The sequence below is a fragment of the Chenopodium album genome, chromosome 26 (assembly GCF_948465745.1).
Source record: "Chenopodium album chromosome 26, dcCheAlbu1.1, whole genome shotgun sequence".
Taxonomy (NCBI): domain Eukaryota; kingdom Viridiplantae; phylum Streptophyta; class Magnoliopsida; order Caryophyllales; family Amaranthaceae; genus Chenopodium; species Chenopodium album.
Window position 1 is genome coordinate 32,325,162 of NC_137859.1, and position 27,713 is coordinate 32,352,874.

The 27,713-nt window shown below is 31.9% G+C and overlaps 1 protein-coding gene across 1 annotated transcript; it reads left to right on the plus strand.

The window, feature by feature from the left end:
• Positions 1 to 694: 694 nt before the first annotated feature.
• LOC145616570 (delta(14)-sterol reductase-like) lies at positions 695 to 14,036 on the plus strand. Its single transcript, XM_081671321.1, has 14 exons — positions 695 to 846; positions 960 to 1,077; positions 1,198 to 1,268; positions 1,875 to 1,931; positions 4,817 to 4,908; positions 7,655 to 7,702; positions 8,226 to 8,346; positions 8,434 to 8,480; positions 9,481 to 9,562; positions 11,385 to 11,461; positions 11,614 to 11,733; positions 12,385 to 12,459; positions 12,548 to 12,744; positions 13,655 to 14,036. The coding sequence occupies exons 1-13, from the start codon at positions 799 to 801 to the stop codon at positions 12,699 to 12,701; spliced, it is 1,110 nt and encodes a 369-aa protein (XP_081527447.1). The 5' UTR covers positions 695 to 798; the 3' UTR covers positions 12,702 to 12,744; positions 13,655 to 14,036.
• The last annotated feature ends 13,677 nt before the right edge of the window (positions 14,037 to 27,713 follow it).

The following is a 27,713-nucleotide window of genomic DNA, read 5'->3' on the forward strand; positions in this document are numbered from 1 at the left end:
ACTTTTGCACAATTTTTATGCAATTAGTAAGGGTAAAAACTTCCCATGGTATATGATCTCATGTGAGATTTATTCCGTGTTGAACCAAACCAGCACCAAGATGGTCCACCAAATTCACCCTAAAAATTACCGAGTAATAGTTGTACTAGAAAGTTGAACTAATAACTGAGTGATAAATGATAGACCGATATGGGTAAGTGGGTAACTAGTTAGGTACTCCATACGAAGTACTTCGTAATCTAATATATATATATATATATAAAGGAGAGTTTTTTTTCCGAGTTTTTAGAGAGTCACGTAGGATCTAATTTTCTCAACGCGCCATGTAGGATTATAAATCTTAGTAGTAGTTTATTAAATAAGAGATTATTAATTTCTTTTATAATTAGATAATTCAAATGCTGTGAGCAAAATTATATTAGCGAATGGGATTTTTAAGTTTAAATTAATTAAATATTAAATATTATCTTTTAATATTAGAAATTTTATCCAAATATATAACAAAGTTTAGCTCATAAACACAAAAAAAAAAAAAAAAAAAAAAAAAAAATCAAACAAACCGTGCGTCGCACGGGCTGTATCTAGTTCGTACTACATATTAAACTTGTGAAAAATCCCAAACTATTTTTTTTTTTTTTTTTTTTTTTTGTGAATAGCCCAAACTAATTAATCTGACAGTTAAGTGGGTGGACCTTGGCTCCACGACGAGAAGAGCTTGTGACTTTTCTGTATCAACCAGAGAAACAACACCAAAATCTGGTCTTCTCTGAAACTGAAGACAATCAGATTCACAAAAATATGGATCTAAATTCACTTCTTCAGTCTCTCATTCCCTCTTTCACCTCTGTAAGTTCAATCTTAATCCCCTGAAACTCTAATGATTTGAACCTTCAATTCACCTGATTTTGCGGCTGAATAAATAAATATTGATCTTTTCGATGATTTCATGGAAATTATAGGTGGGTTTATTGTTGTCATATTTTGGGTACTTGGCAATATTTGGGTCTCTTCTACCCGGCAAGATTGTTCCTGGCGCTACTTTAAGTGACGGCACTCGTCTCCATTATCGTTGCAATGGTTTTTCCCTCTTTAATTTCATAACTATAATCACATTTTTCTATATGTTTGTTATTTTGATGTAATTAAAGTTGGGTTTTTGCTGTGTTAATTAAATTGATTGTTTTGGTTGGGTTTTAGGTTTGTTATCATTGACTTTGTTGGTGTTGCTCCTTGGAGGTGGGGTTGCTGCTGGATTCGTATCACCTACAGTATGTAATCTCTATTGTTGTGGCATTATGTTTTTTTTTAGTATGTTACTCGGATTCAGGTACTCGTGTCTGACATTGGTGCATACATGTTCAAGTGTTTCATTTGGCTGTGTTAATTAATTAAATTTTTTTGGTTATTTGGCATCAAACGAAGTGTTGAAGTGTTTATGCCAGAGTGAAGGGTCAAAAATTGACATAGTCACATAGGTACTTGAGGTAAAATGATTAGACTTAGTAACATGGATAATTTTTCTATTCAATTAAGTGGGAGTTGATTTGGGTTTTTGTACTATTAAGAGTAATTTTCTGCCGGAGAGCTTCATGCATTGCTGAACAGAAAATTTATGAACTATGGTTGGTGTTTGGAAGTATAACCTGCTGCTCTTGTCATAGCAGACACCCTCATGAGACGAGGAAATATAGTCATGGTATTGGACAGAATTATACTTTGTATTTGTCTAGACGTCTAGTCATGATTATTTGTATGTAGATGATTATCCATGTAACAAGAAAAAGCAACACAGAATGTCTGCATTTATTGTTGCCTCTTTGGTTTTGTGGTTTTGTTTTAGCTTGCAGTAACTGGACCAATTTGTTCATATGCAGGTAATTGTGGATAGGGGACTTGAGCTTTTATCTGCGACCTTTATATTCTGTTTTGTTGTAAGTGCTGCCTTTCTCTTGACAAACTAAATAAAATTGTGTTGAGGGACTCTGTATACTCCCTCCGTGTTTTTTTTAAGTGATACATATTGACCGGCACATAGTTTTAGGCAATTTAATTGACTTAAATAAAATAAGAGGTAAGTGGGGTAGTGGAGTATTAAAAAATTGTTAAAGAAAGATAGTGGGGTTAATAGTTTATTGAAAAGTAATATATGTGAGAGGAAAGATATAATAAAAAAGTAGTAGTGGGTTTGGGTGGAGACCATGAGAGGAGAGAGATATAATATTTTAATGTATTGTTTTGCCAAAAAAGGAAATGTATCACTTAAAAAAACACGGCCGGAAATGGAAAATGTATCACTTAAAAAAACACGGAGGGAGTATGTGTACTTATACACCTTTCCTTGTGCTAATTCTCAAACATATCGACCGTGTAATCGTTTGTTCCCCCTTCTATCCTGCTAGATAATATGTATGAGCTCTTTAAGCAACTAAAATTTCTTTCTATGTGGCTCAAGTCTTTGCATTTGTTTGTTGCATTTTATTTGATGATACATAGACTGATAGACTTTAGAGCTGTCTTATGCTAGAAGACATATGTCCATTAAGCAATCTTTGATCTGATGTAGTGTCTAGGTTGTCCTAAGACTCCTAACTCACCTTCTTACCTACTAAATAACGGAAATTAGATAGTTTAAAGTATTTCTTTAAGGATTGCTGGAAGCATTATAATGGGCTACGTTAGGCCAAATAAGGTGATATAGGCTTCTTACTAAGGAGACAAGCTAAGGACACATGAGGCATGTTGGAGAAATTGCAGGCCTTTATTTAGTGCCCTTAGTAAATAGCCTTCTAGAATAGAAAATTCTAGAAAAGCACGGTATCTTATTTATTTTAATATCTAGAAAATTTTAGATAGCTAACTAAATGGCATAATTCCAACCATATATTTAAGAAGGCTAGAAAACTCCATAACTAAGGGCACTGAATAAAGGCCTGCAATTTCTCCTACATGCCTAAGGGGCTTACCTATATATAGGCGTGGTGTTATTGGTGTATAGCATTCACTTGAATGTAGCTCATCACATTATAACACATCATTCTCATAAAAATTAAGCTCTCATTTTCCACGTCTCTCTAGATACACTTGTCAGAATACTTGTGTTCTCACCTAGACTTTCACAGTTTTTTGGTCTTCATTTTTAAAGTTTGTAATAATTGTTTTTTTTTTTTTTTAAATAAAAAATTGTTAGGCTTTAAAAATGCTTTGTTGTTATGCATTCAACTAAAGTTTCAAAAAATTAGGAATTGGTAGATGCAAATCCAATTTTAGACGCCGAATATTCAATTTATACTAGTTAATGTCATTCGGTATAATATTAAATAAAAATATTCAATTTAAGGCTCAATGCATGAGAAAATGATGATATAAAATCGTACATAGAAAATTTGCTATTAAATTAGATATATTTATTATTTCATTTGTTATGTGCTAATTGCTATTCCCTCTATTTTCGTTTTAACTCTCTTGTTTTGAGAGTGCACACATTTAAAAATGCACATCTTTAATCTCTTGAACGAGCTTTTAAAAATCTTGTTCGAGCTTGGCTCGTTAAAGATGTAGCTTGTTCAGACTTTGTTCACGAATTTACTTGTTTTTATTTCGAATTTAAGCTCATGCTTGAACAAACTTAATACTAGCTTAATTAAATAAACGAGCCCTAATTTATAATTAAAAAATGATTTCTTTTGACTTTTAATGCATCCATTTAATTTTATGTAAAAAGTTTCCATTCAATCTATAGAAAAAGACAAAGCAAGAACTTTCCAGCCTATATAGAGTGAAATAATTTGTAATTTTTACAAATATGCCTCGAGTAAAACAGATATAAATATACTAAATTAGATTTAATATAATAAAGATTTTTCGAGCTTGAGCGAGCTTTGACCGAGCTATAATCGAGCGTGAACAAATTTATAAATGAACATAAACTAGTTGTTCACGAGCAATCGAGTTGAACATGAAGTTGTTCGAGCTTTGTTCATTTATTTGATAAGCTTAAGACATTTGTTCAATCTTGTTTATGAAATTTGATATTTTTGAAGCACTCTTTGAGAATAATCAAATAAGACCCTACATAACTTTGTTTCTTCTTTTATATATTTGGGAATGGTTTAAAAAAATTTCTCAAATTGTTAAATAATCTTAGATTCCAAACAAGATCACTAAAAAGAACCACAAGGTTTATTATTTTCAACATACAACTTTTGTTTTTTTTTTTTTTTTGGTTTATTTTTATTTATTTATTTATATTAATTTTTTTTTTTTATGTTGTACAAAAATTTTGAAGGTATATATGTTTATTTAAATGATTTGTTTTATTGATTTTCATAAATTAATTAAGGTGGAAAGAAAAAAAAACCTTAATAATGTGTATATATATATATATATGCATTATTAATCTGTTATTTTTGTTACTATGTATTTTCTAAATGCTAATTTATGATTTAAAATATTATTTAAAATGTATCTTGACAACTGAAAAACTAGCTATAGCAATTATGTCGAGACAATGGGAGTTAGTTAAATTAAAGTTTGAATCTATCTATCTAGTCTATGATGTAAGTAAGAGGAAAAGACGGTAAGAGTCTAAAGGCAACAAAGTCTTTGTGTTTATTTTAACTCTTTGTATCATTTTTCATTAATTGTTGATTATTGGGTTTGTTCTACATTTGATATCACACATCTTGATTTTCCAAAGTTGCAATGTCTACCTGATTTCTTCCATTGTTTTTGATTCATATTTTGTGGTTGACGTTTAACTTGTACATGTTATAGCTTGAAAATATTCTGACTTATATTCTGGAGTTTTTAATGTCAGGTAACCTTGTTACTTTGTGTTGCCGGTAGCATTTCACGTGACAAAGGTTCATCACTGAAGCCTCATGTGTCTGGAAATTGGATTCATGACTGGTAATGTTTTCTTATTATCCTGAATGAACAAAAATAATTACATTTTAAAAATTTGATGTACTGCATACCATAGTAGCCATAGTAGATTATGGTCTTGAAAATAGTTATAAGATATGGTAGGTTATCAAATGATAATCTGTAGCAAACAATGGTTTTGTTTATGAGTTGCCTATGAATTACCAAATTACTTTTTACATGCAAATTAACCGCTAATTTGCCACGATTTTTACTTTTGTTGTGGCAATGCACCTTGAAGATCTTTTAGTAAAAAAACTGCACTCTAATCACATATGCAAGGAAGAATTATAAGGGTGATAAAACCTCAAGGATTAGTCATTTGTGCTTTGTTAACAGCTTTCATAAGAGTTCGTTAGAATTGAAGGGAAACATTGAGAACAATTGTAGATATTCTAGAGAGAAGTTGCTTTGGAGACATTCTACCTCCTGAAAGTAGAGAGAGATTGTATCTACCTTAATTTATGCGATTAACTTATACAATCTATGAGTTTGCATAACTTCTTTGCTTGATTAAATAAAAAACCCCAAAATTATGTTGTGTTCTTGCTTGCCAGATAATACATAGCAAATTTGGTATTTAAGCGAGTCACTCAAGGCACCTTCGACTTATACCTAGTGGGTTGAAACACTTGAAGAATAGGTTGTCGGCTTGAAGGAACAGGTGGCATCACTATATACTACCTTTGCTGAACAAGTGACAATGATTGTTCACATTATGAATTTACAATTGCATCCTTACATATAGACCCGAGAGCTACTCACAATTTCATTTGGAGAGAGATTATATCTAGCTTGGGCGGGGAGTAATGCATGAATCACACCCACCCCCCCACTACTCCCACCATGATTAGTCATTTGAGCTTTATGGACAATTGTCATAAGAATATGTTAGAATTGTAGGGATATATTGTGTATAATGAGTAGTATATATTGTGAGAGAGTCCACCTCTTGAAAAGGAAATATTGTATCTTCCCTTTTTTTTTTTTTTTTTTTTTTTTTTTGTTGCTGCTGCAGAAGAGGGAAAACCCGAAACAAAAAAGCAACAAACAAAATATTGTATCTAGCTTAGTTCCTTGATTAAAATTAACATTAGCTAATATAATCTATATGAAACCACAATAAAATGTGCATACCTATTTACAAGATAGTTCATAGCAAAACCATATGCTTTCAACTCGAGCTTTTTGCCGGTGGCATAAACTTATACAATATTATATTTGCTATGGAGATAAGTAAAAATACGAAAATAAAAGGGTGCCCAGTAACCAAAAATGTTAATGGCCTTTTCAACCTAAACCAAGGGTTTTCCCCTATAATTATACATATGACCATTAATTGATGTACACAGTCGTTCTACCGTTCTACCATTGCTGCATAAATAATTGCTACTATGTTGAGCATTAGAAGGTCATTACTTCCTCCATTTATTTAGTAATACCTTAATGACTTTCACATTCGATAATGCACAACTTTAACCATTAATATTTCAGAGCATCTGTTAGTAGATATTACAAAGTTTTTGCAGGGGAAGGTGGTGGTGGTTTATTCTTTTATAATAACAATATATAAAAAAATTACAATAATAATAATACTTTTTACTATCGTATATTTTTAAAAAAATTAAAAACATTAAATAAATTTTAAAAAATCAAGTTAAATTGACAAAACCAATAAAACGATGACACGTGTCAAGATAACTTGTAACAACAGGTTACCAACCGGTTTTTTCCTGTTTAAATTCAATACCCCCCAATGGTTGTAATATTAATGTGTAATCCAAAGGTTGTATTATTAAAAAATGATCAGGCCAAAGGTTGTACTACCTTCGTTTTATATATTTTACAACTTTTGCCAAAAATGGATGCTAAACATTATTTGCAACTAATGTTTTCTTTCCTTTTTAGGTTGTCATTTTTCTCTAACTATATCCTCATCACATGCATTCTTATTTTTCTCTCTCTATCTTACACTCACAAACAAATTTTGCCTAGGAGTCTGTGCACCCTTCAAAATTGCAAAAAATGTGAAACAGAGGTAGTATTATTTTTTGCAATTTTTCCTAGGTATTATAGGACGTAAATTGTTATGAATCTAACAAAATCTCACATGACTATGTTTTTTTAAAAAAATAAAGTAAAACTTTACAAACTTAGGAATTTTTTGTTGTCAAAGCCATCTTGTGTGTGTGTGTGTGTGAGAGAGAGAGAGAGAGAGAGAGAGAGAGAGAGAGAGAGATGTGTTGTGAAGAGAGAGAGAGAGAGAGAGAGAGTCATTTACGTGTTAAGAATGTTGCCCAATACCTTTTAACAGTTCTTGCCTTGGATGATGTGGGTAAAGGGGTTGGCATATCCAACTTTGGACTTGCAACAATAAGTAAACATTTAACTAGACCTGGATCTCATAGTCATAATTGTATGTTAATCTTACAACAAACAAGAATGGTGCACATATTAATGAGACATTTTAATTTAGCTCACTGTAACAGAAAGCCAGTGAATAGTGAGTCTTTTCTCCATTTGAAATGGACAGAGATTTGCGGCCAACAAGTCAATGCATGCATCTCTGTCTCACACATTTTGCGTCTTGAATTCGATTACCCTTTGTCTTGCATGCTTATGATAAAGACTGATATTCAGAATAGACTATGGATTTTCAATTTCAATTTTGAAGTGCTTAATAGGATTTGGTCCCCTTATTCTTGCTGTTTAATGATTTCATTTCTATTAGGTGGTTTGGAATACAGCTGAATCCTCAATTTATGGGCATTGATCTCAAGTATGTATTACAACTTTCACTCTCTTGAAATACTCATCGAAGATTAAATTATAGGATATGCTACTAATGCATCAACATTTGTATTCACTTCTGTATGAACTTTTTGACATTGGTTTAAAAATTTAAATTATAGTTTGTGATGACAAAGCTTATACACTTAAATCTTCTTTTGGATTCTGCTCTCTACTTCATAATCTTTAATACTTCTTGTGAATTTGTGACTTATATATACTGCATACGAATAACTTGTAGAAGTGCCTGGTACATGGTTCACTTTGATCTTTTTCTTGTTAATTTGAGTTCTTTTGTGTACACGTTAACCCCCTTCCCCCCTCCCCCTTCTTTTTCTTGTACATGGCTTGTCAAACAGAAGTTGACTAGAGACTTGTCATGCTCAATCTGAACATGCAGAGATTGTAATGTTTGCTACAGTTGACGCCTGATATTGTATATTGACTAATTATTATGCATTGAGCGACATAGTGTAGTAAATATGTTTCATGCCTTAGCATTCTGTTTGCAGATTTTTCTTTGTGAGAGCTGGGATGCTGGGATGGTTACTTATTAATCTTTCAATTTTGGCTAAAAGTATACAAGATAGCAACATAAGTCGGTCTATGGTTTTGTACCAGCTATATTGCACTGTAATGCCTCTTTCTGACCCTCTAGCTGAGACCATCACTTTCTATATTTATGGGATGAAAAATTTATTGTCTCATATGTTGTTTCAGTTTTACATCCTGGACTACTTCTTCTATGAGGAATACATGACTTCCACGTAAGTGCATCACCTTCTCTTTATGCTCTTAAGTTCCAATGAAAGTTTTAGGCCTTAGATATTGGATGCCTTATGATGAACTTCATTTTTTTATACTTTCTTGCTTATGTGGTGAGGAATGGCTTTATTTTGATTGTCTTCACATCTTAGTAGACTTAGTCCACCTAAAGATGGATTTGGGTCGTGTTGGGTCTTGCCAGGCCCATGTGCTTTGGGGTTAGTTAGGCCCGGCCCGTCACTTGGCCCACAAGTTTCGTCCGTGTCGGGCCAGGCCGAAGTTTTCAAAAGGTTGGCCCTTGCACGGCGTGCCTAAGCAAAATTGCATTGATTTGAGAATGCTTTGTCGTGCCGGGCCCGGCCGTGTCGTGCCTTATCATGCTTCTCCCAAATAAAGGCGACCCACGGCCCACACACACAGTAACGTACGGTGCCGTGCCGTGCGTGCTTTTTTCGTGCTGGGTTGTGTCGGGCCTCGGCTCGGCCCAGCCAGTGCCATCTTAAAGTCCATCTAGAAAAAAAGATTTGGGAATTATTTATTTATTTATAAATATATATTTATTATTTTGGGAGGCAACAAGAATCCTATTTTCTCCCTTCTTCCTTCTTTGGGGTTTGACAGTGTTGTGTCTCTAGCCAAACTTATTTTAATACTAAACGCTTGTAGCTATATTTCATTTCATCAATCCGAACAGAAAAGAGTGATCTTTTAGCTAATAGAAGCTTATGTTAGTGTTTAATGTGTAATACAACTCAAAATCAAGCGGTGTCTTAAGAGCTCTTAGACTACAATGCTACAGCCAAATTATCTATAATAAAAAAATGTGCCTTTTTCATGTATGTGACATATAGTACCTGCACATTATCATTGTGGGATGCATTGAAGTGAAAATGAATCTTGAAAACTGGAATTGTTGCTGCTCATTTTATCACAATCAAGGTGTGACTTGGAAATATTTGGAGTACAATTGTTTCTAAATTATGTATCTTCTCAATTTTGTAGTTGGGACATTATTGCAGAGAGATTGGGCTTTATGTTGGTGTTTGGGGATCTTTTGTGGATTCCTTTCACATTTAGTATCCAGGTATATTTTGATTATTTGAAAATCCTCACCGGAACCATTCATTGCTTTTGTTATGTGAGCAATTTGTGGCGCTATTCTTCACCTCCCTTTGTTTCTATGTTCTGTTTCCTGATTTTGGAATGAGTTTACCAAGAGAGGAAATCCAAAAACAGAAGTACACTAAATTTTTAGTTTAATATGTATATGTTCAATTTGAACTTAAAGTTAGTTTTTTGGGAAACTTGTGTAGAAATATGCACTTTATATTCAAATATAATGCACATGATGAAAAAGTTGCACATCCAGTTTAAAAAATATGCACATTCAGTTATTAAAGTATGCACAAAAGTGAATGGCTTGTGTTACATCGTGACTTTTGATTAAAATGAATGGTTATGATTCCTTCTCATTTAAAGAATGCTTAAATTTCAGAGCTTTAAGTCTTCCAAAAAAAAAAAAAAAAAAAAAAAAAATCAGAGCCTTAAACCAAGGTATTATCTCCTGGACTCGCCAGCTATGATTCTCTCCTTCGTCTGAATGTTATATGCTATTGCAAACCCAACTTTTTTTTTTTTTCATCTTAACCTAATATCATTAAGTCATCTTTTAGTCTTCCCCTATCTCTTCAAAGACCCCCTTGATCCTAACCCTGTACTTTCCTTACTAGTGCATCTTTTGATCCCCGTCTAACATGCCCAAACCAACACAATTGGTTCTCTCTTATTTTATCCTCAATGTCCGCAACTCCAACTTTCCTCCTATTATCTTTATTCTTAATTCTATCCTTTAAGGTGTTCCCAATCTTCCCATACATCCATGTCTTTATCTTCAATATCCACAACTTCAAGTTTCCTCCTAATATCTTCATTTCTAATTCTATCCTGTAAGGTGTTCCCACACATCTATGTCAATATACTTATCTCTGCTACTCCAACCTTAATATGATCATTCGTGTGGGGCATCATGGCCCATGTAAAATTTACATTTAGATAAACCTGACATCATCTAACTTGCTAATTTACATTGTGTGTGGGTGTGGGTGTGTGTGTGTGTGCATGTGCGCACATGTGTGTATGTGTGTTCTCCAAATGTCTAGTTTGCGTGTGTGTGTGCGTGTTATCCACATGTCTAGTGTGCATGCGTGCGCGCACGCAAAGTGTCTGTGTGTTCTCCACATGTCTATATCTAGTGATGTCGTCAACGATTCTAAAACCCTCCCTCCATTGTCCATGTTCACTTTCTCCAATTAAATTCACTATCTAATCAATCTTTGTCTATTCAATATTTTCTTCATTGTTTGTCTCAAAGTCTCATCTCATAGCTTTTCCTTCTACTTCTCTTGTACTAGTCATTGTTATCGTTAAGGATTTTCAGAAGCTTGTTCAAACTAATCTGAACCTAACCTTTTATGTGTTGAAACACTACCAACCTAGACAAACTAACAAAATTTGACAGCTAAAGGATAAAGGATATGGATATAATTTACTTGTCAATGATATCGAGGGAGTTATAAAAGTGTGTTTTGGCCCGTGTGATTACTTAGGTAATTACATGTACATTTTTCATCCTCATTTGTCATTTATTAGGTTTTGTTGTACATATATTAGTGGATAAGTCTTTGGTTATCAAATTTGAGGTTGCTAGTACAAGCCTTGTATCAACTGCATTTATATTTTTAATTGACATAAAATGTTAACATATGGATGAGATGAGAGAGAGTGCCATGTGGCGTGGTAAGCTTTATTAGGGAATTTTTTTAATGTATATTACAGATATAGATTTTTACCTCTCAAGACTAGGTGATCCAACATTTTTCCTTTTTAATATTTTTATTTTTTTACAGGGGTGGTGGCTTTTGAGAAATAATGTGGATTTAACCACTGCCGCAGTAGTGGCAAATTGCATCGTCTTTTTTATGGGGTAATTATCATTCAATATGTTTGGTGCGCTGTGCGTTGGTTTTCTTGTTTGTGCTCTTCCTCTTATTTTTTGTCTCCTTTTCTTTGAGTTACCCCTAACTGGAGATTTTCAAAAACTCTGTAACTTTTAATTACACGCTCTAATTTGGACAGGTACCGCATCTTTAGGGGAGCTAACAGGCAGAAGCATGTGTTTAAGAAGAATCCTAAAGCACCGATATGGGGCAAACCTCCTAAGGTCATTGGGGGCAAATTGCTTGCTTCTGGCTATTGGTAAGTTTCCATGAATTAATTTTTTTATTTTCTAAAGTTTCGCTGTATAATAAATAAGAATTGAGAATAAAATTGTGATTTGTGTTTGAAAAATCTTTAATTGTTATTATTTTATGGTGCAAATGTTTGAGATATCGATGGTAGAATAATGTTGGACATTTGAACTTGTTTTTGCAAATTGCTAGAGAACACTTGATTGCTGAAGATACAAGTAAAATTTGGTTGTGTGAAGTCTCCTCTTGTATTATTTCTTGCACAGAGCTCGGACATCTTTGCTTTGCTCACAAGGTAGAGATTATAATCAGTGGCTAAGAACAAGTTGGAACACTTTCCCTATTCAGCTAATGCTCATCAGCATAGATTTGTGAGATTGTGTGCTTTGTATCAATTAAAATAGGCTTAAATTTGGTAGTCTATTATGTATTGCTTTTGCTGTATATTGTTATAATTCTTGTATGTTGTCAATAGTAGAAGTTAACAAGAATTTAATACTGTATATATCAATTGTTGTTTAAAATTGCGAAAACTCTAGAAATGGATGCATGGAAGAGTTTCTGTTGCCAATGCAGACATTTTGCATGATTATAGCAAAATAATATACACTTCCTGTAATGATGCATTGATCTTGACAACTTACCTTTGCTATTTCAGGGGAATTGCTAGGCACTGTAATTATCTAGGAGATTTGTTACTGGCACTATCCTTCAGTTTACCCTGTGGAATTAGGTGACGTTCATGCTCATAATCTCATGGTAATGCATGCAATTGTTTATGGGCCTGGAAGCTTTATTCACTTGTTGTCTCGTGTTTGCAGCTCCCCAATTCCTTACTTTTATCCTACATATCTTCTTATTTTGCTGATCTGGAGAGAGAGAAGAGACGAAGCTCGATGTGCGGAGAAGTACAAAGATATTTGGGCAGAGTACTGTAAAATTGTGCCCTGGAGAATATTACCATATGTTTATTAGGGTTTTACACCATCAACATTCTCTTCTGCACGGTCAATGAGAGGTACCTCTTCTTGATACCGCCATGCCAATGGTGTCTTGTCCGTACATGAGCCTCATATTATCTTTCCTATTTGTCCATACATGAGCCCATATTATCTTTCCTACTTCCTAAGAGCGTGGTTTCCAAATTTTAGGAACTATTGGCGTATCATCTCTTGAAGTCTTGAGTATTTTGAGTTTTTCTTTATTTATTTTTTTTTAAGCATTGAAGTTTTAAGTTTATTTGGTGCTCTTAGCAAATCTGCCAGGTCTTTTACTGCTTACTCTGCATTTCTTTGCGGTTAATCTAATCAGTTTGGGTTGTTATGTGTCGTGTACATTGTTTGTTCAATTGTACAATCATAAGCTAAACATTTGTATCACTGTTTGTGCTATCTACTTGTATTTCTTTTGTTCCATGTTGTAAGCTAAACACCAAACCATAGAGGAGGTTAACGGATGTGCCTGCTCAACTAGAATTTCTAAACTGTCATTAGTTGAATAACATTACTCCTAGTAAATATGTAAACAGGTCTTTTGTTGCTTATTTCTTTTGGTTAATTAGTTTGGATCTCGATGTGTTGTGTACGTTGTTTGTACAATCGTACATGAAACATTCAAACATTGACGTATATGTGATTTCTTTGTTTAGATGATAATCATCAGCAGAAAATCTAGCCACAATTGTATGTATCACTGTTTGTACCATCTATTTCTTTTGTTCCCTGTCATAAGCTAAACTTCGAACCACAGAGGAGTTGGCGAATGTTGCCTGCTCAACTGGAATTACCATTCTGTCATTCCTTGTATAGCATCACTCCTTTGTAAAAATTTATTCGTGACTCAAGTTTGTTAATTCATTAATTCACTTGGTTTCATTTCATTTGATCTAAGATTTTAAACATTAACACAGTTTTGGTTTATTTTTGTAGAAAATTATCATACGAAATACGAAGTCATATTTCTGGGCTATGGGCTATCAAAAGCCAGAGTTGCAAATGAACAATGAGGTTTGTATCTAATGTTGAAGAATGTTGGATATAAAGATAGAGAAAGCTACAATAGTGTTGATCTTTTGCATGAGTCAAGTGGTTCGAGAGATTGGGATGTTTGTATTATCATTGCTACAAAGAAGGAAATAAAGTAGTCGTTAAACTAGCTAATTTAGGTGTTTCTCAATACTCAAGAGAAATGACTTGTGGTTCTCTAGTGTAAGACATTTTTAGTTTACTCTATGAGGATATCGTAGTTGTTATGACACTTCTTTTAGCTGTTCGATTTTCATCAAATATGTCGGGTTTATCCCTTTAGCAACATATGTAAACGCAAAGAAAAACAAATTAAAGAACCAACTCTTAAAAAATGCGAACTTATTAAATGAGACAGTTTTAGTGGAATGGATGGAACAACATTGCAGTATACAGTCAAATAGTCAATATAGGAAGGTCACCTTGAAGGAGAGGTAGAGCGTTGAATTGTTTTATTAGATAATGGACATTTGAATTTGGTGTACTAGAATAAGTTAAATGAAATGTCCTTTCATCAAATTAGACATTGTCTTAGTAAATCTATTGCAGTCAAAGCAAAGGAAACTTCTCATCTCTTGAATAACTAGCAGTTGTGGGTCGTTAGATGTCTTTACATCATTTCAAATTACCTCAAAAAAAAAGTATACTTCCTCAATTTTTATTTAATTGCAACTTACGCTTATCAATATGTTATTTTAATCGCTAATATTATTATTACTAATATGTAAAATTATGTTTCGTAAAACTTTAATATTATTACAGTATAAACCGAGACAAATCTAACAAAGTCACACATGATTATATTTATTCTTAAGTATAAATCATCAAAGCTAGTCAAAGTGGAGTATATATATAAAGTGTAAAGTAAAAATTGTTACAAGTTAAATAACAATATTTAAAAAAAAATAAAAATAGAGGAAATAGTTATTTATAAAAACATATAAAATCCCAATATATTTTTTTTTTGAAATAAAATATATGGAGTCATGTATTGAGAAGATAACTCATACTGTTAATTACAAGGGTAAAGGGCACCCATGGAGCTTGTATTGGTCTAACCTGCTTCTCCAATACATATTCCAAACCCTTGGTTGTTAGGAATCCTTTCTTCCCCTCTTTTTTAAATTCTTTGCTCTTATGTTTGGAAAATTGAAAATGAATTCTAAAAAAGTAATGGGCAAGTGAAATAAATGTATGAGTGTAATTTTGAGATTATGCCCTAAAAATATGCCTAAATGTCTTCATTTATAATTTTAATGATAGCTTTATAAGTTTACAAGGTGTTTTCGCATGACTTTCATTCTTTTACTATCAAATCTTATATCTTTTTCAAGTTAAATACACGAGTGTGTTGTAAGTGATTATCTAATCTAATAAGGAATATAGGAATGCCAGCTGCTAGAGATTTCAATTTTCAGGCCAATTCCCTTCATCAAAAAGGAAATTAAGATTTGAAAAATTATATTTAATTCATGTTGGATATTCAACGTTTGAGAGATTATATCGCCAAGATAATCCCCGCATGAGATTGTATTGCCAAATTAGTTGGGACATTTACGACAACATACATCCTATGTCGGTATATATATTATTCCCAAATGTGCTATAAAGGCAATCCTTTATTATTTGTGCAAGCTACCAAGCAAGCAAGCAAACTTGTGCAAGGAATCAATTGAAAGAGACTTATACCGCAATGGACATCGAGGTCTTGTAGTGATATGGCTTCGAACATATTTCATGCAAGGTATGGTGCTATTCAACATTCTTCATAAACTAATGGTAACACCATTATTGGAAACACCTTGAACAAGCTCGCTATTAAGCCAATGGTAACACCATTACACCATTATTGGAAACACCTTGAACAAGCTCGCTATTAAGCCATTCCAAGGACCTTAATCTACACAAATTTCATCAAATTCTAGGATCATGACCACAACAAATATCGCTTTTTCTATTAATCACTTGAAGGGGGAGAACTCTATAGTCTATACTTTAGTGGTGATATGCTTTTTTCAAACTATCTAGTTGAAGAGTGTCTTTCATAATTAAATTTTTTTTGAAGATTAGGAGATGGCTCCCACTTATCATCCCATGTACGTAAATTGATTATGCTCTCTACATTTATTTGCATATTATTTGGTATATTATCTGAATTTTAACTAATTTTATGCATTTCACATTATTTGTTTTTAAAAGGTGGATGCATTATTATTTGTTAGTTGAAATATTAATATCAATATTCCATTAATCTTCCTCCTAATGCATATACTAGCATTTCATAAAAACTTGTAAACATGATTTTTTTTTTAAAAAAAATGATGTGTGATTTATAATGAAACCATTAGGCGTTTATCATAATGCAAGAAATGCCAATATACTGCATTAAATTATTTACTATTTATAATTAGAAACACTTTAATTTAATTCCCCAACTTCTTTTGGGGCTCTATGTTTGGCTATTTATTGATATTTATACTATTCTCCTAACAACCAGCAATCTTGTTGACATGATTACTCATGGAGCCAAGGTCTCATGTACAGAAGTTTTTACCTTTGTTACCCAAATGAAAACAAAAGCTCTTCAACAAAGGACAGTAAATATATTTATAGTCAAATTTTACTGTTATTTTTTTTTTTTTTTGTTGAAGATTCTAGCAAAAACCTAAGTGAAAAGGGTAAAAACTTGAGCATAAAACCAAGTGAAAAAGCAAAAGCTAAAGCCAAATGCTAACTTTTGCAGTTTTGCATCTTTTCAATGCATGCAACTGTTAAATAAACACAAGTTAAATAATATAAGGTCATTGGATTAAGTAAATGTTGGTATTAATTAAATAAGACTTTAAGTCTGATACTTTTTAACGTCTGATATATAAACTTAGGCTGCTGAATCTGAATGATGTGTGATGCACAACACAATGCACAAAGCAAGCATTGATTAGTGCCGTAGTGGTATGGCCGTGTGGTGCCCCATCTAGGTGGCCTGGTGGTCCTTCTCTCCTTTTTTGCCTTCTTCCTTTGTCTCTTTTAAGTTTTGACACTAAAACTTCACCTAACATGTACAAATTATTTGTAACGCATGCTCCTACTTGGAGGCTTGGAAAAAGCTTGTGGGAGGTGGTATGATTAACCCGGCACCGTGCATGGACTACTAATACACTCTTCTTATAGTGTATTTTTTCCGTATTATTTAGATCAATTGCCCTCTTAAGTTTGGATACGCATTGATTAGTGAATATGAATTCAACGTAATATTACATGCTTATTCATGTGGTAATATATTGTTGAATAGAATCAATTTTCTGATGATTCTCTGCTAAACTAACTTCATTGTGAAAAGAAAATCTAGATCAAGGCCCTGATTTTTTGAGCTGCTTTGCTCTAGTCTGCTAAAATCTGCTCTACTGAAATCTGTTCTGTTGAAATCTACTCTGCTCTTCTCGATTTAGAAGCTTAAAAGAACAGGCCCAAGTCTTCTTTTCATTCTCATCCCTTTGGTTGGCCACCCTAGGCATCATACAACCTTTGGGCCGGCTTGTGTAAATGTGGCCTTTCTACGAGCTTGGCCTATTAGTTTATAACCAGTTCGATCCATGATTGTGTGCGACTCTTTCTCAATCCAAATATAACTCATTTGTTAAACATGTTAAAAATACAACCCTATTGATCCTAGCGACCTAGCCTAGTTCTATTTCTTACTACTTTGTACAAATGTTCGTTAAACATATTATAAAAAGATAGATTATGAAAAGATAAACCATACAAGAGATAATACACATTTAACTCAAAGTTGCATACACAAGCATTATGAAAAGATAGATTAAGGCTGGACAATTGTTAGACTTAGACATTGTGATAGAAAAATGATCACCTCCATCATTCTCGCTACAATTGAAGAAAGTTAAAGATTTTAATACATGGAAGACGTACACTACGCTAAACTAATCTACTAAGCCTAAAAATCTACGCTAGAAGTTAAGAAAAAAACTAGTACATACGTACTCAGTTTTGTATTTGTTGTGTGTGGATGATGTCTTTTTGCTTGTTGTTGGTTCTTCTATTTATTTATATACAAGGGTCTTTGGAACTTTTTATTATTTATTTTTTCTTTTCCGCTCGAAAGACCATAACGGATTATTGAATTTCTTGTATCCTTATATGTATAGTCATACTGGTTGTAACATATATATTTATGTATCCAGTGGCGGACCTATTAAGGGTTCTGGGTGGCACCGGCTCCGTCATTTTTTAATTTTTTTTTTAAAAAAATTTTATTAAGTTAAAAGTGTAAATTTATAGGTTAAATACAATTTTAATGCAATAAGTAATATTAAATTAGCTTTGTCATAGTGATAATACATTGAGTTTGGCTAGAAGTCTTGGGTTAAGTCTTTATACAAACATTTTTATTTTATTTTATTTTTAATTTAGTGTCCCTCCACCTTAAATATTCTACCTCCGTCATTGTATGTATCATGATTTATGTATTACGAGTAATACTTCATTAGTTTGAATTTAATTGTCATGTTGATAGCCTAAATTAGTTGTTAATGCGATTAAGAAATCCGGCTAGTAAACTAATGCAAGAGAATCGATGGTAAGCAAAAGCCAAGTCCCAAGAAGCGTGAGAAATGGTGGACATAAAAAAACTTTGGTGGAGGAGTTAGCATCACCACTTTCTCGTGATCCACAAAAATCGTATGAAATTGACAAAAGAGTACGTACCTAACTTTTTACCATTTTCTTAAAGCTTATCTCTTCTGTTCTTGCAAAAATTCTCATAACATATAGGTGTCGCCTAAAGTTTACACACAAATAAAAATAATATTTTCAAAAAAATATTATAAATAAATAAAAATGATGCCGATAAAAATTGAGATGCTACAACTAGTCTCAATGGAATGCGTGAAATGCGAATCTCAACATATTCTTCGCCTTCATCAATTCTTCAATTATTCAATTCTAACTTATGATTATGATGTTTGACATGCGCGCTACCTATATAACATGCTAGTTGCTTACTTTTTTTCTTTTTTCTTTTTTTTTTAAAATATATATATATATATATATATATATATATATATATATATATATATATATATATATATATATATATATATATATATATATATATATATATATATATATATATATATTAGTATTACCTCCATTAAATATTATGTGCAACTTTGGAATATTTTATATCTCACAACTAATACCCCAAAATTGCACATAATAATTAGTAGTAATAAATTTGAATGATTAGAGTTTTTTGTTTGATCATGCATTCATGCACCACTTATACTATTAATATGTTTAATCGTATATTTTAAAAAAAAAATTAAACAAATAATGATATCATGAGAGAGTTAGTAATGATTAAGCATGTATAATATTTCCAAATAACACATATGAATGTTCAATTTTAATAAAAGATGAGAGAATTATTAAAACACTATATTTAGGATGGAAATTTCATCATACATTCACGTGTACCATGTGCATGGTATACACGGTCAAAATAAAATGTTTATAAAAAAAACCCATAATGAACCTTATATACAAATATAATGTACATGAGCAAAAATAAATAAACAAACAAATAAATAAATATAAATAAATAAATAAATAAATCAAAACGATTCTCTCCTAAGGGTTTGTTCTGGTTTACTGAATTGAATTGATTGGAGCTGAACTGAACTGAATAGAGATGAACTGAATTGGATAGAGCTAAAATGAATATCTTATGAGAGAAGAAAATTATGAGCTGAACTGAACTAAACTGAACTGGACTGAATAGAGCTGAAATGAATATTTTACGAGAGAAGGAAATTATGAGCTGAACTGAATTGAACTGAACTAGACTGAATAGAGCTGAAATGAATATTTTATGAAAGAAGGAAATTAGGAGCTGAGCTGAACTGAACTGAATTGAACTAATTAGAGCTAAATTGAACTAAAATTAAGCTGAAGAGAACAGACCCTAAATTTAAGTGATTGTTGTGTTATTTACATTCCTTGATTTAAGAAATTGATTAATTATTTACATTCCATATTAATAAAATATTTTTGGTGAATATAATTTCTTTTTTTTTTTTGTATAGAAAGAGAAATTTATTTTATATATTGATCTACAGAGAAACAATGTTAATTTTTGCAGTTTTGAAGTGATTCAATGTGCAATTATGGAGTTGAGTTTATTGTTTCAATTAATCTTATATAGAAAGATGTAATTAACGTATTTGTTGTTGGGAGAAAAGGAAATTTTTAGATTTTTATTTATTTATTTTTTTGGTATTATTTTCTGAGGTTGAAGATGATGTTCTTCAAATTATATGAATATTTTTTTTATCATTTCATTCTCAATTCATATTCATTTTATTTATTGGAATGAAATTTGTTCTTTAAGTCTGATCAATATGGTTTTTTGGGGTCTGAACTATATGTTTTTTACATAATAAATTATGTTCTTTAAGGTAAGTAGAATAAAAATGTATCTTCGGCTTTCAATAGTACATAGTATGTTCTTTTAATTTTACTTGAATAATATGTTATTCTATGTTCATGCTCTTTTTTTATGGTCTACGTTCTTTGAATTTATCTCTTATGTTCTTTGATTTTGACCATTAATTTTGAATATCATTTATTAATTCTATATTTTTTGGTATATTAATTATCATCTAATTGTGTATTATTTTTTTGATTTCAAAATCATGAAAGATTGATGACAATATTCTTTTCGAATCTCCTCTATTAAAGATTGATGGTTTAAGATCTAAAGAAAAGCCTGTAATATTAATAAAGAACATAATAATATTGTGTAATGAACATTATTATTTAATTTATAGTTACCAAACATGATCCAAAGACAAAATCTAAAGAACATTTCATAATAAGTAATGAACATTATTTGACAATAAAAGTACATTACGTTTATTACAATCAAATAACATTTTTTTTTACTACAATCAAATAACATAACCATTAGTATTTAAAATAGCTTATCAAATAAATTAACACAAACTTTTAAATAAAACGGATGTTCAGTAAATTACTGAACATCCGTTATAAAGTGACAATAAAATGTGCAAAAGTTACACTAAAACGCACAAAAGTTACCCTGACATATATAAGAGTTATTTATGCTTCATTGATAAATTTGACAAAAGTGACACTAAATTTGACAAAAGTGACACTAAATCTGACAAAAGTGTACCCGATGTACAGTAAATTATTGAAAACCGGATGTATACAAAATTTTTCCATAAATTAAAAGATTTAATAAATCATTATATGATATAATAAATGGATATATGGAAGGTACATGACATAGTGTTAAATTAATAATTAATTGTACAATACAAACAAATATAAAGTATTTTATTTTGTTTTTTATAAAGAACATCGTTAGATCATATAAAGAACATCTCAATTGAAATACACATGACCACTATTAAAATTCTGTATATAAATTATGTAAACAAATTTGTACCATGAGTAACGTGCATGGATGCAGGGCCGTCTTAAGTACTTTAGAGGCCCTGTGCTACCACAAAATGTTGGCTCTATCAAATATGCTGTTAAATTTTATCGTTACGATAAATTTTTAGCAAAAGGATCCAAGCTTGACTATTCAAACCTCCGAGACCACATATATGATCTCTTTGACTAAATTATATACTTGTACTACCCCTATTTTGCTAAGTGTTACCCACTTGCGTTTTACACGGTTTGTAATTATTACTTTATTTGACTATTAATTTCTTATATTGTGCATTAGTACGAAGTAAAAATTATACAATGTTGATATATTAAAATTTCATATCAATATGAATATAATAAGATCCAACATGATAATGTTTTCATATATACACATGTTTAATCTAACTCGGGTTGTTGTATAAACCAACTAAAATGTAAAATTAACGAATTTTATTAGCTGAAACTTTGGATATCTAAAAAGGTTACCACATTAATGAGATATTAGAAGATAAAAAGCTATAAATTTGTAATAATAAAACTATAAAGGTTTTTATAGAGAATGCAATAGAGTATGATTAGATGTGAGAAATATTAGTGCTTGGGATCAAAAAACTTAAAAAAAAAAAAAAAAAAAAAAAAAAAAGAAAGAAATTTAGGGGCCCTCCATAATGTGAGGCCCTGTGCAGAGGGTCTCTTTGCACACCCTCTTAGACGGCCATGCATGGATGGATAAAAATTCAGCATATAACTTATGTAGATTAGCAAGACAGTATGAGCGCGAGAGAGAGATATAGTGTGTCATAGTATAAAATTTTACACACAGGAAATACACAAATGGGCTGGGAATTTAGACTTGTCAATTTCTAACCCGACCCGACCCAAATGAACCGAAATCAGTCAGAATTGAACCACTTATTGTATTTTAATTGTAATAATTCAAACTACTGGAATCAAATGACCCAAAATTTGACCCCAAACCAACCTGTTGACTCGAATTAACAGGTCTAGCTGGGATCAACTTCAAGTCAACCCACTAATTTTTCTTTTTGTAAAATCTCTTTAAAAAAAAGACTAAGGGAGTATTTCCTCCTTCCATCCCATGAAAAAAAATCCTTTTTGTTAAATTTGTCAATGTACAAGCTCAATAATGATTAACTTCACTAATTACTAGTAAAAATTATAAAATTTAATATTTTAATACTAATATATTAAGACGATTTAGGGCCTGTTCACATTTACTTAATTTCAGTTCAGTTCAGTTTAGCTCCAATCAGTTCAGTTTAGCTCTTAATTTCTCTCTCTCATAAAATATTCATTTCAGCTCAATTCAATTCGGTTAAGCTCCAATCAGTTTAGTTCAGCTCAATTTAGTGATGTGAACAAAGCGGCCCTTAATAAGATCTCACATGACTACTTTATAACTATGAAATATGTTTCTTCAAGTTGAATAAAAACAAAACATGTTGATATTAATGAATGATGTGTACTAAATAATGTGAATAAAAACATTGATTCATAATTACCATTGTTTCAGAATAAGTATATTATAAAACAAAACATGTCAACTTTAAAATAAAATAAGTAAAATGAAAACAAAAAAAAAAAATGAATGAAGTATCTTAATTTTTATATAGTCAATCGTGACTTTGCTTTTGTTGTACATTGGAAAAATAATAAAGGAAAAAGACTCTATGTTAAAAGATCAAGAGGAGACCAATACGTAAAGTGGGGTTGACACGTAAGTATAAAAAAGACGAATAGATAATATTATTCTGAAACAAAAGGAGTATAAAATAATCATTAATAAACTCCTGAAAATAATGAGACGAAAGGAGTATCAACTCTGAAAAGCGTAAATTCTAAATTTAGCTGATTGTGACGGCTGCTAGTCAGCGTCATGATAATATTTTTCCTGTATCGTTCCAATTTTATCGGATGTCGGACGTACTACTGTCATATTGTGAACATTTTGAACAATAATGTGACTTGTCTTCCACTTGGCCGCCAAAAGTCAGACCCACCCCTCAATAAAAAATAAATGGGTAAATAAAACACTGGAATCTTCTCAGTTCACATTACTGTTGAGTAATGAGGCGGCTGACACGAATGTCAAGTGCTCCATTGGCCAAAGTGCACTCTCTCAAATTTTTTTGAACTTTGAATTAGCCAAATGAAGTGATAATGCCAAACTTATTAATACCACAAAGTCCGCAATATTTTGCATCAAAACAACAAAGTACGCAATATTATTTCCTCCCTCCGTTTCTTATTTCTTGCAACAAATGGGGGTAGCGCGGTTTCCAAGTCAAAATTTTTTAAGCATACTTAATAAAAAATAAGGATATGTAAATGATGTAATTAAGGAGGAGAGAGGGTGAATAATTTATCCAACTAAAAAAAGCAATTAAGCAACCAAAGTCAAGCACCACCACCGATGAACGCACACCACCCACAACCATCACCCAAACCACCAGTCTACCACCCAGACCCGTGCCACCAAACCCATGAAACCATCAAAACCAACCCTCCACCCCTGCGAAACCAACGACACCACCATATCTAGACCCACCGACACCACAGACCACTAGATCTAGTACCACCGAATCCACCAATACCACCACAACCACAACCAACAAACCCACCCAACAAAACCACCGACACCACCAAAACCACCAACGAAACCACCGAACCCACCCAGCACAAACCACCGACGACCCACCAAAAGGCAAAAATGTGATTAATCCCGCCAAACCACCAAATTCACTACGAAAGGTGAACCACCAAACCCGATGAACCACCAAACCCGACACCACTAATGACCCACCAAAGCCACTAACAATCAGAGTTGAAGAAAATCCACCAAACTAGTGATTTGATTATGAGAGATGAGAGATGCATGAAGAAGATGAAATGAGAGATGGAGGAGGAGAGAGAAAGATAATGGGTCTGATTTTTGGGTCTAATTTCATAGATAAGTAATTTAGATTAGGATTATAATGGGTTGTAATTATGTATAGCATTATGTTTAACAATTTTTTAGTAAGGGTAAATTGGTCATTTTGACAGCAAAAAGTTTCCAAATAAGGAAAAATATGAGTTTGTTGCAAGAAATGTGAACCACCCCAAAATGGCAAATGTTGCAAGAAATAAGAAACGGAGGGAGTACAAGATTTAAAATAAGGCAAAAGCTAATAAATGTCCGGAGAACATTAGATAAACTAGCTAAAAGTAGAAAGATTAAATTAAAATTAACATTAATTACACCGATTGACGCGTGATTTGGTCATGTTTTTTCCAAATTAATACCACTTTAGGTAATATTTTAAATGTTTATCCAACGCTCCGAGGGCGTTCGTTAATATTTTAAGTGTTTATCCAACGCTCCGGGGGCGTTCGTTAGCAATATCCTTAAAATAAAAGAGAAAAATAGGTTAAGGCATTTTTTTTTAGCTAATGTACTCTGCTAAATCTGCTCTGTTCTGTTGAATCCTACTCTACTAAGTATTAATATAATCTACCGACATTTATCCTGCTCTGCTAATATCTGCTCTGCTCAGAAACTCAAAAGAACAGGGCCTAAATCTAAAGTCATAATTCATGAATATTAATTAAGTGGGTCAACTAATTTATATTGCAAAAATAAAAAATGTATGGATTAAAGGCTTCTTAAGAGGCTAAGATTATTTTAAATTTCTATGCAAGAAAATACAAGTTTATTTTCATGATAAACTTCAAGCGTATCTTAGAGTATAATTGCTAACTTGCATTTTTAAGTATGGGTAAGTTTATATAACAAAATTGAACACCGTCAAGCTCGAGAATAGTCGTTAATGGAGGAACTTGAATTCGAGAGTGTTAAATACAGGCTGCACCCCAACTAAGAGAAAGTCCATTTCACAAGACCAAAGGAGGTTCCATTCAAAAACCATATGGCAAATTGACAATAGGATCGGAGGACTAGCCCATTAGCCTTGTAAAGATTAGTTTTTAACTCTCTGTTGTTTTCTCTATGTGGGACACTTACATGTGATGTTTGGGAAGTTTATACTTTAACACTCCCTCTCACATGTAAGATCTTTTAAATTTCGCCTCATGTGATGTTTCCTGGGGGCTAGTGTGTATTTTTTTTTACTCCCCCTTACATGGACCCACTCAATTTGACTTAACGTACTTACTACGTACTCAAGCCATTAAAGGTCCATACTGTGGCTCTGGCTCTAATACCATGATAATTACTAAGAGAGAGAGAGAGAGAGAGAGAGTCTACTTCACAAGATAAAAGGAGATCCTATCCCAAAACCATATAGCAATTAGGAGTAGTAGCTTATTAGCCTTATAAAGTATTTAACTCTCTCTTTTTTTCTCAATGTGGCCTAAGACATCACTTATTTGTGTTGTCTGGGAAGTTTATTATTCAACATAGAGCTTCAATGGAAATTCCAAAAGCTTCGATGAAGTAATTCAAGCTTAGGGGAAGCTTCAGTGGAAGTAAACATCACCCTTACTCTTTTGGAGACTTTACCCTTAATTTCACCCTTTTTCCTTAGGGTATTTGTTTAATTCGGTAGCAAAGCCGTCGAAAATGGTGGTGGACATGTTCAATAGATCAAAGGGTGTAGTGGGTCATCAAGGATAAAGAATATGAAGGTGGAGGTGGAGGAAAGCTCGAGCTCCTTCAATGGAGTTAACACCAAGGAAGTAGAAGAAGAGGATGGTATGTAATTACAGTGTCTACATACAAAGTTACTACCGTCAGCTGGATAGCCCAAACAAAACGAAAAATGTATGTGTTGCATGATTATATTTTCAACTAAAATAATTTATGATAGTGTTGTTAGATACACAAAATTCATTTATCATGAAAATAAACCTAAGCACCCTCTTTATATATACTTGATGCCTTTCTTTAAGCAAGAAAGGCAAATAGTTTAGATAACAAAGATAATGCTCTATGTTTCTTGCATGAGTATTGTAAATTTGGCTTAAACTATTAATTTTGGTGGCTAAGTGTTTGATTTATAAGTAACGGAAGATATGAAGATTATTAATCTTTCTCGATTTAATATTCAACTAGGATTTGCTTTCTCAGCAAAATTGATCGTCTTCTCGACTAACAATAATTTTTAATAAGTCAAAATATTTTTAATCTCCATTGAATAAACTAAACACTAACGTCGACTATAAATAAGCTAATAAAATCTAAAAAGATTTGCTAGCTTAGGGTCCGTTTGGCATCGTTGTGGTTTTCTGTTTTTTGGTTTTTTGTTTTTTAAAAGTATATTACATATGTTACATAATAGATCAAAAAATATTTAGACTTATTAAAATCATGATAATTTTGAAAATTGACAACAAAAAAGTAAAAACACCTTTTTCTTGTTTCCTGTTTTTAGTTTTTAGTTTTAAAAAAAAACAGGAAACTGAAAACCAAAAATGATGCCAAACAAGCCCTTAATTATAATTCTATTCTAGTAAAAAACTCTTAAAAAGAACTCTATCTTTAGGTAACAACCTAAAAGATAAAACTCACGACAACTAACAAAATATGTCCTAAGCCTAAAACAAGAAAAACCTTCCCAAGTGAGAAGTAAAGACTTGTAGGCAAACTTCTAAAATTAACAACTACGAATAATCCAACTTATTACGCATCAATACTTCTTTCATGTCTTTAGATCAACCAATTTAAATAACATAAAACACAAGAAAAAGAGATAGTAGAGCGGCTAGATTTTGTAAGCTATCCTAAGTACACAATTTAATAAGTGTTTCGTACTTCATATACATATGTTAGACATAAAAAGCACCAATTAAGTACCTTTTAACTTAAGGCCTACGAGTAATATGATATACGAAAAAAGATACGTATAAATTGATGGTCAAAGTTAACAAACAATCAACTATACAAGTCAAAGTTTAATTATCTTGTCAAATTAAGTATTAACACATCATGAACAAAGAGAGTATCACATACTATATTATTAATGCTTTAATCCGAACAGAAATAACTACCATAAAGGAAAAGTAGCTTTAGCCGTTAATATAGTTATTTTCAACTTTATTTCTATTATTATTACTTTTAATTCTTTCTTTTTTTTTTTTGAATTTTATACTAATTTAATTTTGGTGTTGTTCCAATCTTATGGATTGTTTGTAATATCAAAGCTCAAAGGCATGGTCCATGGCCCATGGGTGGACGGTGCATTTCCACTTCCAAGCTTCTTTACGTCCACTACTTTTAGCCTTTAAACAAACATTTTTAATTTTAAAATATGGTTTTAGAGAACTTTATTTATTCCATGAGCACTAGCTATGCCACTAAATTGAAGCTAATATTATGGTCTCAAAGATGGATAAGAATATAAGATGATATGCTTACACGTCTCATAGAGTCAAAACAATTTTAGTTGATGGAAAAATGTGGTTGAATCTTCAATTCAATACAAATGAATGGTTCTATATTTCAATTGACAAGAAAATTGAA

Coding starts and splice junctions, on each gene's coding strand:
- LOC145616570 (XM_081671321.1), top strand. CDS start 799: ATGGATCTAAATTCACTTCTTCAGTCTCTCATTCCCTCTTTCACCTCT. Junction 1,078..1,197: donor TCTCCATTATCGTTGCAATG/GTTTTTCCCTCT, acceptor GTTGGGTTTTAG/GTTTGTTATCATTGACTTTG. Junction 4,909..7,654: donor GGAAATTGGATTCATGACTG/GTAATGTTTTCT, acceptor CATTTCTATTAG/GTGGTTTGGAATACAGCTGA.